The sequence below is a fragment of the Macadamia integrifolia genome, chromosome 3 (assembly GCF_013358625.1).
Source record: "Macadamia integrifolia cultivar HAES 741 chromosome 3, SCU_Mint_v3, whole genome shotgun sequence".
NCBI lineage: Eukaryota > Viridiplantae > Streptophyta > Magnoliopsida > Proteales > Proteaceae > Macadamia > Macadamia integrifolia.
In genome coordinates, this window is record NC_056559.1 from 33810338 (window position 1) to 33828458 (window position 18121).

Sequence of the window (18121 nt, forward strand, 5' to 3'; positions counted from 1 at the left end):
AATCACAAAACTCAAAGGGCCTCATGAATTACAAGATCGAAATAGAAAGAAATCCATATTGTCGTAAACATTATGATGGTGTACTTAAAAAACCAGCCAACCATGTCAACAGTTCCATCGACGCAATGAAAAACATCTGCAAGGAACAGTTGTGAGGCCACTAAACAATAACCTGGTTCAGAGGGCAGTGGCAGAAATAAGCATCTGGCACCAAACTAGGGGCCGTGTGTCAGCCACTTTTGAAGAGGCCAAGTAACATAAATTGCAAAGATAGAGAATTTCAATCTTCACTTCTATGAGAGATCACTTCTTCCTTCAGGAACCTCACAGCTTTGCCGACTCCATCCTGGAAGTACCAAGGACCATTTAGAAACATCACAAATTTGAACTGCTTAGGCATTCACAAAACAAGCACACAAGCTTCTCAGCAGTAGTTATTTAAACATTGCTCAAAAAGAAATTAAAAAAATGAGTACTAATAGTCACTGCCCACTCTTCCATTCAGAGATGATTACATCAAGTCGAACCTCATGTCTGACTGGGTCTGGATCTTAGGCCAGCTTAATGAAGGGGAGAAACCGTCAAACTGCACCCTTCAGAGACACAAGACTCTCTAATTAATTAAAATGCATTATAAGTTCCTTGGATTAAACATACCTCCGAAGAAATTCTCTGAGCAATCTCTGAAGCACATTCTTTTATTTTGGAAGATAAGGCAGAATTTATAGCATTTGATAGCCCATCTGCAGCTTGCCTAATGCTCACCGGATCATCTTCATCTGGAAGCAAGTATCTCTTTTGTAGTGGCTCTGGTGCAACTCCAAGCCAGAACATCCTTTCTGCCCAATAGAATTGATCTAGCATGAATGGGCACAATACCTGCCAACCCACATCATTAAATTTCATTATTGAAGCACACACACACACACATTCACATATTTGTCTGCCCTTGGTGCAAGGTTTATAAAAGCAGGCATCCGAGGCCAGAGGCGAAGCGAGAGGACTTGTTTCCCCCCAGGGGAGGGGTGGACTCTCATAACTTCTATAAGGATGGGGTTTGTATTATAGTCAGCATAAATGATACTTTTCTACCCAAAACAAAAAGCATAAATGATACTTCTCAGCCTAGTGGTCCAAATGATTGATGTAGGGATGGGATGGGATGACATCCCACGATGTGATAGATCTCATCTCCAGCTGATGGTCTTAATGATCCCATTAGCCTTTTGCATGGCCCACATCAAGTCACTTAACCTACCAAGTGTCTTTAATACACTTCTATAATATAGCTAAATGAATTTAAATATACAATAACACATACGGACAATGATTTTAATGACTTCTAAAGGATTGAGGAACAAATGCAAATTGTTGTCCTTTTAAGGACAAACTTCCATTAGCCTTTTGCATGGCCCACATCAAGTCACTTAACCTACCAAGTGTCTTTAATACACTTCTATAATATAGCTAAATGAATTTAAATATACAATAACACATACGGACAATGATTTTAATGACTTCTAAAGGATTGAGGAACAAATGCAAATTGTTGTCCTTTTAAGGACAAACTTCCATAAGAATTCAAATTTTTGAAAAGGGGAGAGGGGAAGGAAGAAAAACATAAATAAAAAAGAGCAACCCAGTGCACAAGGTTCCTCCTGCTACTAAAAGGTCTGAGAGCGGCAAATGTATACAGCCTTGCCCCCTGCTACGCAGGAGAGGCCGCTTTCAAGTTTCGAGCCTGCTGCAATAATGCAACTTAACCGTTGCGCCAAGGCCCACCCACTGATCTAGGTTGATGAAATCAAGACCATGAATCTTTTTTTTTATTTTTTATTGCCTGGACCAAAATTTCCTGCTTTTATAAAAATAGAATTTTATTACAAGTCAATGACCTTCAAGTAATATTAGCAAAAAACAAAAGTAGCTTCTAGTAGCTTTTATAGACAGAAGAGGAAAATAAATAAAATTAAGGTTACTTTGAGTAACCAAATTCGCTTTGTTTGATATTTTGAAATAAAAATAAATCGAAATAATAGTGTTAGAAGGAGAAAAGGATCGGGGATTGAAGACTGATGTGTCTATTCTTTCCTCATTTAAGGGCTGTGGTAGTATATAAGTTGATAGTATCATTTACTTCCTTTTTCTTTTTTATATATATTTAGCATGTGGGCCTTTGCTGACAAGCAAATCAAGCAAAGGGCCCAGAGGTGCGGCTACACCGATGTCCAAGGTTACCATGCCCATAATCCATTAACAAATGATCAAGTGGCACAACAGAATGTATATACAGATGGAATTTGGGCCGTGTACATGTACCTTGGTTTGAAATGTCCATGTTTTGAGCAATGCAGAAACTGAAATTGCAATTAAATTCTATGGTAATAAAAGTAAAATTTGCTTGAACTTTATAAAAATAAAGCAATTAGAGGTCTACATCTAGAACAAACCTGTGGAATTCCCGCATGTAGTGCTGCTGCAGTGGATCCACTGATGCCACATGAAACCAAGTGGTACACAAAAACACATTTAGTTCTGGAATTTTAAATAGTTTTCCAATACATGGTCCAAAATGTTAAGAACATAAAGAGAATCTCACCTACCCCCATGATGAATCGCTAATGCACATCTTGGAAACAGCCAGTTGTATGGTACAGCACTGATTCAGAAAGTGACAAGAGGGAAAGTGTCAGTCTCCACAGATTAGGAAGAGGGGGTGAGAGAGTGCTGAAATTTGGACCAGAGACTGAATTCCTAAGTATTATCAGACTAGTCAACCGGTGGTTCAACTTCAGTTCATCCCAAAAGGCTACCAGAAATGATCCTACAGCCACAAGAAAGTTGATACAAACTAGGCATGGAGTAGAAAATTGCTGTAACTTGGCTTCCAAATGTAATACAGTTATACAGAAGGGGATGGAAAAAGGAGTTTTGTGAAAACATAGATTACATTTAGCAGATCAGAGGTCATATACATGGGTTCATGAAACAAAAAGGGGAATCAAAGAATGGGATTAGTCTGGTTCAATTAGTTAAATGATAGAGGCATGTTGAAGGTTGGGTGTTGGGGAAAATTTTTGAAAAAAAAAGGGGGAAAAATCCTAACATTGCACATGTGTGTTAATTTTGGGTTTTAGATAATTAAAAGTGGGCAAAAGATCCCAATAGAAATCACTTGTAAACACAACATTATTCTGTTCTTTTCACTCAATAAAACTTCTACAAGAAAGCTTGTGAATAATGTCAAGTCCAAGCCATCAATGTGGATAAGTTCAATGAGTATGGTCAACTGATATGATACCATTGCAATTGCAATTCAGGAATAACTTTTGAACATCTATTTTCAAAATCACGACTCATTAGTACAATTTCATGGCTTCAAATAAAAGAGGTTCCGAAATCAGAATCCATTTGCTGAGATTATTTTCCAGGCAAGCATATAGACTTGCTGAAGCTTTATTGTATAGTGCTTCTCTTTCAAGTTTTTCATGTTTTACTAACCATTTCCTTTTCTAATTTGATTCCCACACGAAAACAATCATACAGACATGAAAATGGATTCTTACCCAGAAAAGCAAAAGAGACGTCCACTGAAAAGGAGTATTCCGTCCTTACTATCAAGCCCTTGACTGGAGAATGATCCCATCTCAGCAGCTATTTCTTGGATGGCAGCATCCAAAGGTTCATATCCAGCCGAGAAAAGGATGAATCTATAACTTGTGATCCCTAAGACTAATTCAATTACTCGAAGAAATGCTCGAGGATTCATCAGAAAACCCATGCTGCACAGTATAAAGTTCTCCGAGTTCATAAAATAAGCAATAAAACTCATAGCAGTAAAATTTGACATTCATGAAGTGACACAAAGTATGAATGAGCATCTATTATTCTAAACACTGATCCAATATGGTTACTAAGATAAAGGAAATCACAAACAGGAAATGTCAGATTTATCATCAATAAGGTTAGGACTGAAAACAATTTTAGGTAAAATCTAATTCTTGTCATTAAGCTCTTCAGAATGATAACTTTGAATTTATCATCATTTCTAGTTTGTACAAGATTATCGAAGAAACACTCATCGTCTACACATTTGGAAGGAACGGAAGTGCCAATCATTTGCCATGTCCAGCCAGAAAGGTCGGTACACCAGTCCGGTTCATTGCATTTGCTTCATTTCATCCTTTCCTCTCTTTTTTCCCTTTATTACTCCAGAAATAGAATGGTGCCATCCAAAAATTTTCGGCAGAAGTAAAACATTTAAATATTGTGAAGTGTGATATTCACAATTTCACATAGTAATTATTATTTCTATTTTCCCAGGAAAAAAGGTCTAGAATGCCCTAAGAAATTATTTAACCAAAAATTCCATGTTATGAGAGGGGGATGGCAAATGAGTTCATTTTGGGAGATCCTTCCAACTATGATCGGAGATAGATCCGGACTTTAGCTCTCAAAAAAATCATCAGAAGTCTTTTCTAAACCCACACAAGATTGCAGTGCACTATAGTGAAAGTGTAAATGATACTGCATTTGATGGTGTTCTACAGTTCTATTGTTAGAGCAGATCTGAATACAATGTTAAGTACAAGAAATCATTCAGAGGCTATCCATTCATGATTTTAATGTTGGCTAAACTTATAGTCAAGGGTGACTTGGCTCTAGTTGTTAAGTGGATATCCTAATTGGAATAGATTCCATCGAGGCTATCACACCTAATCAGGACAGTTAGATGTTTATGTGACCAAAAAACATCTGATTTACTTGGAAAAGGTCTGATGATGGCGCGAGAGAGGGTGGGAGAGAATCATTGATGTTGGAGTCTATCCAATTAAATGATGTGACTGTAAGCGTTGTTCAGGCTATGATGTCTTGCATCATTTCCTTCCAGGGGATGTCCTTTTGCACAATGGCCTAATCCCTAATAAAAATGAAAATAAAAAACGAAAAAGCATAAAAACCACGATGATACACCAAATTTCCACATCCTTGTCCACATATACACATGTAATGCTACAAAGTTCAATAGAGAGCAAGCAATTCCATTTCGATTTCAGACTGGATTCAGTTGATATTGAAATCAAAATATTTTCACTTAAAAGTTTCCTCTATATCTTGAATATTTATGCAACTTCCAATGATCTTGTAAAAAATGACCAAATATTTTTTTCTGTCCATGAAAAAATTAACAATTCAATAATTTTGACCAAAGATTTTCAACATTTTCAATGACAGCAAGTAGTTACATTAGTCCGTAGTTCAGTCTCCACGAGTAGATGCTTTTCCCACAATGTTCCATATCTCTATTCATAACTCCTTTACATGGACATTTGTGTCGATCTTCTAGTTCTTTTCATGTTCACCATATCCAATTCACCAAGATAAATCATCATCCCATTATAAGGCCAAGAATTTAGGTAGAATATTTAAAACCAAGATCAACAAGTAAAGTGTCAAATGAAATAGAAGTGAAAAAAATAAAAATGTAACAAACTTGCCTCCCAATAGAACTTAGCCCTAAAAATATAGGTAAAACCGAGGCAGGAGTCTTCAGAAAAAATTCTAAGTCAGCATGTTGTGGACACATTTCATTTGTTGTTCTAAGATGCCCTGAAGACAATAAAGCCGAAATTTCCTTGCAGTTGTTACACGAAAACTGCCATTCTGTGGGCAGAAACCAAAAGCCACACACTCGGATGTTTGATGGCCAATAACCTGTTATTGATCTTTTGTTAGTGGACCACCAATCTGAAGAAATTAAGCTTGGGTAAACTATGAATTTACCATGATCATAAAAAACTCAATTCCTGAATCAATCCAAAAGCTTCAACAGAATAGACACAGAAAACAAGCAACATATTTCCATAATCTTTACCAAGAATTTCCAAAAGAATATATTCACAGCTCAGTCTCAATGAATAAATCTAAGCAGGAACCACAGTCATGTGCAAGTCAAGACTGTTAATCTTGTTTAATTGCCCATCACAACTGAAACCAGAATCACTGCACAGTTCTAAGTTTTATGAAATATGTCATAGCTACAATTGGCATGATGGCCTTCCCAAACCCATGTAAAAAAAGAGGCTGCATCAGGTTGAGCATTAAAACCTTGAGGCTTGAGCCAAATCTTTTTAATATGAATACAGGAAAATCCACTGTATTGACCTTAGGCTAGGGCATACTGCAGAAATGATATCGTATGTGAGATTCCACAGGACTTAACAAGTTCTTCAGTCATGTTCACTCATAGCAAATGTGTCGTGACTTATTAGTTTCCCTTTGCAGTTCATGAAACCCAAGCCTTAATATGGAAGTTTTTGCCTTATCTAGAAGAGAACCTCAAGGCATAAGCATAAAATCTCCCACATTCATGTCACTGGGAACACATTAATCATTTTCTACCCTAGTTATTACCCTCTAGAATGCATTACGTTGGTTTTGGGCAAGGATCAAATTAAGTAGGACTTAAGATGGGAAGTTCTATGATTACCATTAAATTCACTAGTTTGTATTTTCCATGTATTGGTTAGTCTTCTTCATGTCTTTCCAAAGGTAGGATGCTTCCAACTTGCATTTCTTTCAGGAAATTTAAGGCCCTAGAAAAGATGATTGGGAAGTATTTCCCTTTCCCCATTGATTATTTAAAGATGTTAAGATATACTTCTCCCATATGAGTATGATGATGGAGTTTGTTCCCTGGCATCCAATGGTAATTTCTCCTCTACTTCACCAGGTCACTGTGGGAATCATCTCTTCCTGGAGGATTCTTTCCTGATAAGATCGCATGGGATAAGATGGCCCCACCAAAAACCAGTAGTTCTGCTTTGAATGTTGAACACAAGAAGATCAACACACCAACCTTCTTTACTGGAGCCCATAAGAAGATCAACATAATCATCATGCTCCACCGGAGCAAAAGAAATGGAAACCTTTCCTGAAAATGAACCCATATCTGAGAATGGTTAGTGTCTCCGCCCCCCATCTTATCAAACAAGAGAGGGGGGGAAAAACTCTTTCCATAAGTTTAAAAGGAGTTGGTACCCTGTCCTCTTTGGAATTGCTATAGGAAAGCACCGTTAGGTTCATTATTTTGTGTTTCTAGGATAGACGGACCAAGTCCTCCAAAATAGATATCATTCCACTTGAGGCAGACAGTTACTGTAAGAGTGGACAATTTGTTACCACAATGAGGCAAGATAGGTAGTAGAGGACACAATGAGGCTTTCAGATATATAATAAATTCAGAATTTAGAACTAGAAAGGAAGTGTAGAAGGTAGAGAAACAAGGAAGGAGACAAGACTTAGATTGCCTAGAAAGTTCATACTACTCCCTGTTGTTTCTGAAATGCAAGTACTATTTGTTTCCCCCGGGCTGGGAAATGAGAAATAAGGAAAAAGAAGATGTTGGAGACAAAGATCTTCAACAAGGTTTGAGATGAACCACGAGATGATCAACCCCACAAAAAGATCACTATCAATCACACGAACATAAAAGTATCCCACAGTGAAATGCCTACAGATCCAACCATACAATCAAAGCACCCTGAAACAGAAAAACCTCCCCTTCCTGACGAAGCCACAGTCCCCGAGCCAGCAGTACAAGCAGCTAGCCTACAGGTATCCAACTGAACCCTACAAACAACTCAATGCCTCCCAGAACATCTCAGACAATGGAGAGAAATCAAGTTTATCCTTGAGAGCTCCTCCTTTCCTCTACCCCTGGTAGGCTGTATCGCCAGAGCTTCCATAGCTCTCACATTTAGTTACCTTGGTATTCATCAAGTTGAACATGATCAACCTCTTGGGGGAAGATGGAGATTGTGAATGATGTCAAGCATTCAATTCGACCTATTTGACAACAACAAACTCCCATGCATGTTTTAGGGAAAATCTGATGCAAACTTATGCAGGATAATTAATCCCCTATTATGGATCATTATCTTGTGTCGATACAATGAATAAAAATAAAAAAACTTTTTTGATCAGCCTCTGAGAGAGGGAAAACAAGTAGCGATAAAAATCTGATAGAAAGACAAGGAAATGGGAGTGATAATAACAGCATACCTGGGCATTCCACAACTTCTCCACTAAATCCATACCTGCTCAACAAAAGTACTGCCAACAATTAAATAAAAGAAATATAAAAAAAGGATGAAATCAGAAAAAATGAACTTTATCAAGAAAAGAATCGTTAAGATTTAACCATATACAGCACCTCCAAGTGCAACAGATACAAAATTAGCAGCCATACGCTGGCATTCTGCCTCATTCTATAACAAATGAATTGCCTAGTTAAAACTTAAAGGTCCTATTTCATTTCTTCTTCAGGTAAATACAACTAAATATAACAGAAAATGTAACTACAACAGCAACCATAACCTTATCCCAACTTGATGGGGTCGGCTACAAGGATCCGATAAGGTCTAAGATGCATGTAAGCATAAGAATAGATGTTCTAAAAAAAAAAAAATAAGCAGCATACTTGGAACATCCCTTATATGGGGTCGGCTACACGGGTCCTTGTCCTCCACTTACCTCTATATGTGGTCATACTAGGATCGATCCCTACCAACTGCATATCTTTTCTTACCACTTTGTCAATGGTCAATTTAGGTCTACCTCTCCTTCTAGCTCCATGTGATTGAAAACACTTCCTTACTGGGGCTTCCATGGGTCTCCGTTGAACATGGCCATACCACCTCAATCAGCTCTCGCGGAGCTTGTCCTGGATTGGAGCCACCCTAACTCTTTTCTAATACAATCATTCCTTACTCTGTCTCTCTGGGTCTTTCCGCACATTCCTCTCAACATCCTCATCTCTGCTACACTCAATTTATTCAAATTACTCTTCTTAATTGCCCAACACTCCGCCCCATACATCATCGTTGGTCGTATTACTATCCTGTAGAATTTCCCTTGAGTTTAACAGGCATGCGTTTATCACATAGCACTCCCGAGGCACTTCTTCACTTCATCCATCCCACTTTAATTCTGTGAGAGACATCATTTTTTATATCACCTTCTTTGCTAATGATTGACCCCAGATATTTAAAATAGTCATTTTGTGGTAGTTCTCGCCCCTCAAGTTTCGCCACTTCCTCACATCTCATAGTTTGGCTAAATTGACACATCATATACTCTGTCTTTATTCTACTTATCCTAAAACCTTTTGATTCTAAGCTTGATCTCCATAGCTACAGTTTAGTATTAATCCCTTCCACAGTCTCATCTATCAAAAGAATATCATCAACGAATAGCATACCCCACGGGACCTAGTCTTAGATGTGTTTGGTTAGATCATCCATGATGAGAGTAAACAGATACGGGCTCAAAGTTGATCCTTGGTGTAACCCAATTGTAATTGAAAACTCGTTACTTTAACCTTTTGTAGTTTTGACACTTGTCACCACTCCCTCATACGTGTCCTTAATTATATCCACATACTTTAAAGAACCCCTCACCTTCCCTAAGACATGCCAAATAAGATCTCTAGGTACTCTGTTATACGCTTTCTCAAGGTCAATAAAGACCATATGGAGGTCTTTTTTGTGAGCTCCAAATACTTCCATAAGTCTTCTTAGGAGGTAGATAGCTTCTATTGTGGACCTCCCTGGCATAAAACCAAATTGATTCTCAGTTACAGTAATTTCTTCTCTGAGGTGGCCTTCAATAACCTTTTCCTATAGTTTCATGGTGTGATTCATTAGTTTTATGCCTCTATAGTTATTGCAGTTCTGGATATCGCATTTGTTTTTATAAACAGGAACCAAACTGCTTCTCCTCCAATCATCGGGCATTTTCTTGGTACTCAGAATCTTGTTAAACAACTTGGTTAGCCATGATATTCCTAGTACTCCTAGGCACTTCCATACTTCAATTGGGATCTCATTTGGGCCTGGTATTTTACCTGCTTTCATCTTTCGTAGGGCCTCTTTAACTTCAATCACACCAACATGTGTAGTTGTCCATGAGGAGGGTTAGCGTGATGTCTATCCCCTTCTACTTCCGGGTCCATCCTATCAGTCAAGGCCTCTTCATTTAATAGGTTGCAAAAATAATCACCCCATCTCTTCATAATGTCCTCATTCCGTACCAGTACTCTACCATCATCACTTTTAATGCATCTAACATGGTCAATATCTCTACTCATCTTTTCCCTTATTTTGGCTCTTCTATTGATCTCTTTTTCTCCTTCTTTTGTATTAAGGTTATCATAGAGGTTATCGTATTTCTTTGCCCTTGCTTTCCCCATAGTCTTCTTAGCTTAATTCCTGGCTAAGTAATATCTTACTTTATCTTCTACCTCGTTGGTCCTTTGCCAAGTCTTAAAAAAAAAAAATGTATGTCCTCTATATCCCGATGTTAATAATCAACTTAATGAAATCCATCTGGCATTTAAATGGGTACGTTAATATACATGAATGCCAGGTTTTCTTCACAACAAACAATAAAAGGATTTCCAACACAGGAAGCTCTTTTTATTTATTTTTTTGGTTGACTATTTGGAAAACATTAAGGAATAAAAATAACCTTTGGCGGGTGCATGACATCTATCACCCCAACACTAGAATCTGGATCAACTATGTTCTGTTGGAGCCATGTTGGAGGTTGCCCTAGCAGATAGATTATCCTACGGATGCAAGAAGAGGTCTTGAAACTCGGATGAATTATGTTGTGTGGCACCAACATTGGGGCTTGCCTAGAATATGCTGATCAAAGCTGGGAATTTTTTTCTTAGAATTTGGGTCATGTTTTGTGGAACCCATGCAAGAGCTTGCCAAGAAGATGGTGATGGGTTCGTAAAGCCTAAAAGATAAGGTTCAAAAACTAATTTGAACCAGAACCGCAGTAAAGGAGAGAAGACCAGATTTAGAAGAAATTCAATGAGTGACAATCAACACAAATGGGAATAGATGTCACTTTAATGGTCTAGAATAACTCCTCAAATATGATTGAAATCAAATGGTCAGATATGGAGTTATGGACTAATTCTATTGGCAATAGAACTCAAGAAGAGTCCACTTGAAGTAGGACTCCAATGAAATAAAACAACTAAAATTGACCTAATAAAGTAAATCCCTTATTCCTATCTCCTACCTATAATTTGGGTCCATTCCAAAGAAAACCCATTGGACCAAAAGCCCAACATATGTAACCCAAACCCAAGGCTTATTTCTAATCAAATAAGCATGATTATATGATTTATCTGCAAACCCTTGATGTTTGTACTCTAATTTCAAAGACCCAAAATTAAGATATATATCTTGCCATTCCCTCAACCCAGTTCTCTTTTTGGAGATTCCAATATATCTTTGCTGAAACCCATCTAACCTCCAGTTGGTCAGTCTATTTTAAAACTTAAAAACCTTCAAAAAGATAAAATCTCAAGGATTTATTTGGATATTTTGATTCTAAACTCCAGCTGGCTAATCTTTTAACACTTAATAAACCGAAGGTTTTTGTTCTGGAGATTTCAATCTTCTTATCAACCATGAAAATGACATATTCTTCCTTTCATCTGACATAGTTTTTTCCTACCTTATCATCCTACTGATCTCACCCTGAAACTGCAATCCTAAACCAAGTTTCCATTGCAAAGACATTTCTGGATTTTATGGCAAGTAGGACTACATGTGAGATTGGTTTCTTTGTTTGAAGTAGTTACATGGTTTACTCCAGTTTCTATTTTAGAATATGATATATATGCATGTAGTATATTTCAAGAAAATTGATTGAATATGGAAATTGAAAAGTTGAGGTCAGAAACTCATGGTGTGAGCATTGCGTGCTCCCTTTCCCTCCCATCACTCTTCTCCCTTCTCTCCCTTTCCCTTGTAGCAATCTTCTTTTTCCTCTTTCTTCTGAGTTCTTCTCTCATCTTCCCTCTTTCTCTTCGCTCCTTCCTCGTTTCTCTCGGGCGGTAACAGAAGCTACAAAAGGTTGATGCCGATCTCTCTCATTCCTTCTCCTTTCTTACCAAGAATCTAGGTGTAGGTTACCTACCTATAGGTGTCATAAGCCTTGAACTTTCATCTTCTAAAACCCATCTATTTGAGAGAAATCAAATCAGCAATCAATCTTTTCCTGAATACTCTGGTAGACCCGAGTGGCAGGGCCAAAATTTTTAGGTCATTACTTATTCGAGATCAGGGCGAGCCAATGGCGGGTTCGAACAATCAAGGCCAAACTAGCACCCCTAGTTTTGAGATTATGTCAAAAGCTTGCTTTGTTGTAACCAAACCTCTCATTCGTAAAGATCTGGCCAGTTTGGGTTCCTAATCCTATTACGTCCATACTTTCCCCATGTGGGTGGCACACGAACGAACTGGGTCAAGTCTTAGTTCAATTAACAGAGAGGAAGAGTGAGAGAGTGGAATGTAGTTGCAAAGCGAAGTGGTTCATGATAGAGGGGAAAGGGGTGGTGAGAGATGGTGGCAGGAGTGGGATGATTGCTGCCTCAAGTAACTATCAGTTGGAATTAAGAGGCCATCGTGTTAGCAATCTACCCCTGAATTCTCATGTTGATTAGATCCCTATTGAGTAAGAAATGCCACTCGCAAATTTGAAGTTCCCACTGGTTTAAAATGCAAATCGTGGGTTGGAGATTGAAGACAACCTCAAATGATGGGTTGCTTCTTAAAATATTATTTTGTTGTTTTCTATTTTACCCCTCCTTTCTTTATTCTCTCTAGTCCTTATTTTATCTTTCATTCTGCATTTACCTGTAATCATAAACAGAAATTCCATTGGTATCCTTTCCCTTTTCATCTCCCTTAGAAACCCTTAAAATTTCACGTGCTTTACCAAACTGCCAATGCCCTTTAAAACTTGGAGCCTTGTTGACTGGGTGGGCCCATAAGGGATCCAAAATGGGCTTGGAACCCCAGATGCATCAAATAACTTTGGGCCTGCTAAACTTTTTCAATAAAACCCTTCCTTTTATTTATCAAACCTATTGCAGCTTTCAATCTTAATGTTCATCCCTTGCATCAACAAAGTAAATTCAATCATGGATGCATTTCTCTATGATGCAGACTTTTTAGAAAGGAGTATCAAAATATTACAGCAGCAGAGGGGATTGAGGCCAGTCATGCCACATGGGAAGACCTGTTACAGGATCCTGCATTCGATAAAGAAATAATTTGATGAATTCAAACTTACGAAAGTCAACAGTTGCCTACATACCTGAAATTACTAACATTACTAGCAAAGAGTAGTCTAAACTTTACAATAAGGCATATAAGCACTAGCCATGTATTGTAGTCGATAAATCAGGCTAACTCTTCACTGGTCAAATGGCACCTACCGTGAATGGACAAGGGCTGAGATTCAAAGCAGCACTTCTCCATGAGGCCCAATCTTCTGTGAAAAGTGGCCACATCCAATGTATCACGTCTTTCCAGCACACCTATTTGTGAACAAATACGAGAAATTGATTCCATGTGCTTCAAAGTGAACCCCACAATTTCAAGATTTTGAAAGGAGTAATATTAAAAAAAGGCCGAATATATAATGGAAGATAAGCTTAAGAACTTGAATCTCTTATAAGTTTAAAATAGAAAAGATGAAGTTTTTCTAGTCCACCAGGTCTAGAGAGTTTCTCTACATAGCCACAAATATCTGTTACGATTGGATAGAGCTGAATTTTGCAAACAGGTGGACCTCAAGGTCTCTGTAAGAGCTGGCCAAGTGGCAAAAAAAAAAAAAAATCTTTGAAAATCCGGTGGAAGTTACATCTCTAAAAAGAAAAATGGACAGCTGAAAATACAAGGGATTATGACAAAGCTTCTAGGCTACCCAAGGCGTTGGAAGGGGCCTAAATGCAATGTGAACAAGCCGTCCAAGGTGCTCGCATAGGGGACCAAGGTGCTTGGACAGCTAAGCAATGCTTTGACAACTATTATTGTCAATACGTGGGAGGTTATATGGTTGAATCTAAGTCTCAGATTTGATATATGGCCCATATAGACCATTTTACCATTTTCTACATATTCATAGGGTCAAGAATGTCTATCACCTTGACATGTGGAAAAATATGATGCCAGTCTAGAGATGCTCTCTAGTCTTAATGGATTATAAAAACTTTTCAAAAAAAAAAATAGAAAACTAAGCAAATTACATGTCATGATCGTTGTGTGAACATTTTTTCCAATTAATAAAAATTTGCATATTACCAAACATAACTATGCATCAGCAAGCATAAGAAAGCAACAAGTATAGAAGGCACATCAATAGGACTTCTGAATATTCAAAGAAATGAAGCATGGGTTACCTTGCCATTAGGAACTTCTTGGAGATATTTATACAATAGGGGAAACTCACTTCTGAATTGACATTCAAATGATGAAGGTGCACTGCAAATTAGGTTAAAACTGTCATGAAAGCATCTTATGGGATATGAAAGCATTGTTAAAGATACACCTAGAAACTTAAAAGCAACATATGAGAGGAAGATTGGTGAAGTCAAAGAGGATTATCATCTAATGGCGTCCAACCCAAAAGCCCGAGCTTCAGGTAGGAGAGGTCATTCCCAAAGTCATATGCCCAGCAGTTGCACATTACCAGACCAATGTGGGACTAAAACCCCTCCCATTCCTGGCCATGGAGTGCACTCATTACATCAACTCCCCCCCAGCTTTGAGCAATGGACCCCCACATGGCCTGTGCACAGACAACCTGCTCTGATAACACTTAATGACGTCCAACCCAAAATCCAGACCTTCAAGGAGGAGAGGCCATTCCCAAGGTCATATCCCTAGCAACCGCACACTACCTGACCAATATGGGACTAACCCCTCCCATTCCTGGCCATGGAGTGCTCACTGCATCATCATCATCATTTTGGGGAAGATTAAGATTGGTGGAAATTTCACCAGCCAACATCCAGGCGCACATATACTCGGTGAGTGTGACAAAGTTGATAATAAAAAAGGCTGTAGCTACAAAGAATTTTTATGGAAAAGCCCTACTCTCATGCATGGAAAAACGTAAATGAGGCATTCGTAGGGAAATGTGCTTGAAGGATTTGACAGGAGCAAGAGGGATTAAGATAAACACTGCAATAGCCATGCTCTCTTTGTACTATATTGTCCTTATCGAAAAAGATTAAGCTACTAAAGGATTTCTTATGACGAGGCTGGGTGAAAATTCCACCCAGTTAAATGGTAAAAAGTGTATAAACCTAAGAGAGCAAGGGAATTTACAAATTACAAGGGAGCTGCCTGAAACACATGAATGAGGAGTGTTAATGCTTTGAAGATTTTTCCTCAAGGCCTCTTGTTTTTTTGTAATAAAATAATAATACAAAAAATATATATATATATAGACAAACAAAGGATAAGGATGTGAAGTGCTCTCTCTCATATTATCTAGATTCTAGTTCTCTCTTCACTTAATATATATATATATATATATATATAATAAAAGGAAGTGAAGGGTCGGACGAGGTTTGGAGGATCAAGTTATAATAAAATTAAATCTGAAACTTGTAAGAACAGAGAGTTCTGTTTTAATAACCAGAGAACAGCTCTCCGTAGCAGAAACTTGAGTTCTCATCTCTGTCTTTTATCTCTATATAGTTCAAGAGTCTAACAGCCATTGGAGTATGCTTGGAGGTGTTGCATTTGTGACACTCAAGGTAACTACTCTCTCATTCCATGTGATGGAATTTTGGGTTTGAAATCCCTACACCAACAAACGGTTTGATCCTTAATTCTAATGAGATTAGAGGAATAAAATTTATTTTCCACTGCATCCTGAAACACCTACAAATTCTTTTCCCTTACATTTAGCCTTTAAGCCTCAATGTCACCTTAAAGCACCAAACCATTACCTGAGATTTGGCACCTTCTCTGTCAAAGCAATTCATGAGTCATCTGAATATCATAAATGTGAGATCATAGGCACCATCCCATTTTACATTTTTCTGTTAGTCCCCATTTCCTTGGCTTCTTTTATTTCACTTGATTTGAAATTCCATGATCACAATGAAGAGGAGATACTGGTTCTTCTTGTTAAATGACTCTAAAGCTTCTAAAGAAGCTTCCCACAACATTTACTACCATGAAGAAATTGGCAGGGGATATATGGCCAATTACCAATTGCTGCCACCTACTTCGGTGCTGATGTCATCAGAATGTCATCAAAGAAGCTGTATTCAAAATGATCCTACACATTTACCGGTTCAATTTACAAAGTATACCTCATTCTTTTACTTCTACTCCATCTACCACATCATGTGCTTTCATAAAAGGATTGTGACTTTCATAAACACCAAATAAGTATCTCGTTCCTACCAGCCATGACCTTGGTCAAAATCTTGTACATGCTTCACAACAAGCTAAGTAATCTGTAACTTTGATGTTTCTGGCCACTCTTTGTGCCAGTTGATATGTTGAAAATGGCAGTTCAGACCATATCCCATCACCTTTTCTCAGGGAACTCCTCGAACATTTCCATAAGGTACCACTTAAGTAACTCTACAAAATCCTACCAAAAAAATTCCTTAAAAAATCCTGGGAAATACTGGCCCTAAAGTATTATCAGCCTGAAAAGGCCTCAATAATCATTTATTCCTCGTTTTCAAGCATGTGCTCTAAAAGGAGGTAGGAGGGAGTGTTGGATCTAATACCAAGCCCATCATAGAGGAGTAGCCATACTTTCAGAGGGATGCAACTTTGGTCACACACAAGACAATAACTGAACAGATCATATCTTTTCAACGGTATGATTTTCTAACATCCGTCCAGTGACCAACCATGTGAGTCTGCACTTAAAAGAGTCCAAACTAAATTGCAGTTAGATATTTATATTGTTTTCCTAAGCTAGAAAAGAACATTAACGTCTAATTTCCAGGGTGTTCAGCCCATATTGAGGAAATATACAGTTACATTGAAAATGGATAAAGCAACAGAGTCCATTATTCCTAAGAAGAAGAAGAAGAAGAAGAAGAAGAAGAAGAAGAAGAGGAATCTCGTACCTGTAAGGTACAACATAAGGTGCTGCAACAACACAGTGAACCCGAAACAGTTCTGCAAGATTCCACCCTTCCTGAATCATCACAAACATAGAAACTTTCAAGGATGGAGCACATAGTTGCATCAAGATACTAACTTATTAAATAATTCAGAAAGCCCATTGACACCTTAAATTTTGAGCAAAAAGTACCAGTGCAAAGAAATTTATCAAAATAAAATCATCCTCCATATTTGGTCCATCACTAAAGATCCTTTCTACTGCAGACAAGCATTCTTGCCTATGCTTTACTGTAATAAGCTTTTTTTGCAGAGAAAATGGGAAATCCCCAGAGCCTGATGAGACAACTAAATGTTAGTGCTTCACTTGAGTTTATGGTTTCATACCAGACCTAGTTTTTATCCAATTGAAGGATGCACCAAAATCTGAAGAAAGGACTTTTAAATTCAAATCGCTATTCAAACCTGAGGAATTTTCCTGACTAGCAGAAAGAACAGGTGGAGTCGAAATTGGGAAATAGGAAACACTTTTTGTTGCCAGCTCTGCACTTAAATTCTGCAAGATAAATAGCATACAAGAGCATCACTGATGATTACCTGATAATACAAATTTACTCAGACCATATCCCCAGCAACTCTCACTTAGCTAACTCATCCATGAGGAGTAAAATTTTGCAAAATCAAGTGAGTATCTAATAGGTACTAACCATGAATCACTTAGTTTAGATTAAATAGACAATGAATTTCCTTTGAGTTTTAATAACAAATTCACTACACAACTGGTAAATTAACTTATAAAAATAAAAAAGCCACTAAATATTTGATGACAATACCTAATAGCAATAATACAGCTAAGATCAATTGATTAAACACGAAGCCGATGGATTTTGATTTAGCCACTCAGGATTATGTCAAATACTTAATGCAAGAGTCAGTTCTTTCTTTATTCTTTCATCGCATGTTTATCATTAATAGGTATAATTTGAGATCAGGCAAGGTTTCTAGTGCAAACCTTGTGAGCAGAATGAGTGATTAGCATGACATTATATTGTTGTTGATCAGTTGCAAAAGCTGCAGCAATGGCCTGCAGAAAACAATTCATTTGATAATAAACTCTAACGAATTGATTTTTTTTGGGGGGGGGGGGG

The 18121-nt window shown here is 37.7% G+C and overlaps 1 protein-coding gene across 4 annotated transcripts in view; it reads right to left on the bottom strand.

Moving 5' to 3' along the window:
* Nucleotides 1-5: 5 nt before the first annotated feature.
* The window catches only part of LOC122074075 (sterol 3-beta-glucosyltransferase UGT80A2), a 19545-nt gene continuing 1429 nt past the window's right edge, over nucleotides 6-18121 (bottom strand). Inside the window, exons 2-16 of one of the 4 annotated variants that reach the window (XR_006138950.1) lie at nucleotides 17986-18057; nucleotides 17439-17529; nucleotides 17167-17309; nucleotides 16979-17049; nucleotides 14273-14354; nucleotides 13307-13408; nucleotides 13065-13120; nucleotides 8065-8099; nucleotides 5499-5715; nucleotides 3567-3782; nucleotides 2604-2659; nucleotides 2451-2490; nucleotides 2320-2357; nucleotides 658-879; nucleotides 6-346 (exon numbers count right to left, since the gene is read on the bottom strand). Coding sequence is in view for 3 of the 4 variants with exons in the window: in XM_042638895.1 (XP_042494829.1) it covers nucleotides 281-346; nucleotides 658-879; nucleotides 2451-2490; nucleotides 2600-2659; nucleotides 3567-3782; nucleotides 5499-5715; nucleotides 8065-8099; nucleotides 13065-13120; nucleotides 13307-13408; nucleotides 14273-14354; nucleotides 16979-17049; nucleotides 17167-17309; nucleotides 17439-17529; nucleotides 17986-18057 (1473 nt within the window). In the remaining variant the exon portion in view is untranslated. Of the gene's footprint in view, nucleotides 347-657; nucleotides 880-2319; nucleotides 2358-2450; nucleotides 2491-2599; nucleotides 2660-3566; nucleotides 3783-5498; nucleotides 5716-8064; nucleotides 8100-13064; nucleotides 13121-13306; nucleotides 13409-14272; nucleotides 14355-16978; nucleotides 17050-17166; nucleotides 17310-17438; nucleotides 17530-17985; nucleotides 18058-18121 lie in introns of those variants that run through there. The other 3 variants (XM_042638895.1, XM_042638896.1, XM_042638897.1) reach the window with 3 other exon arrangements.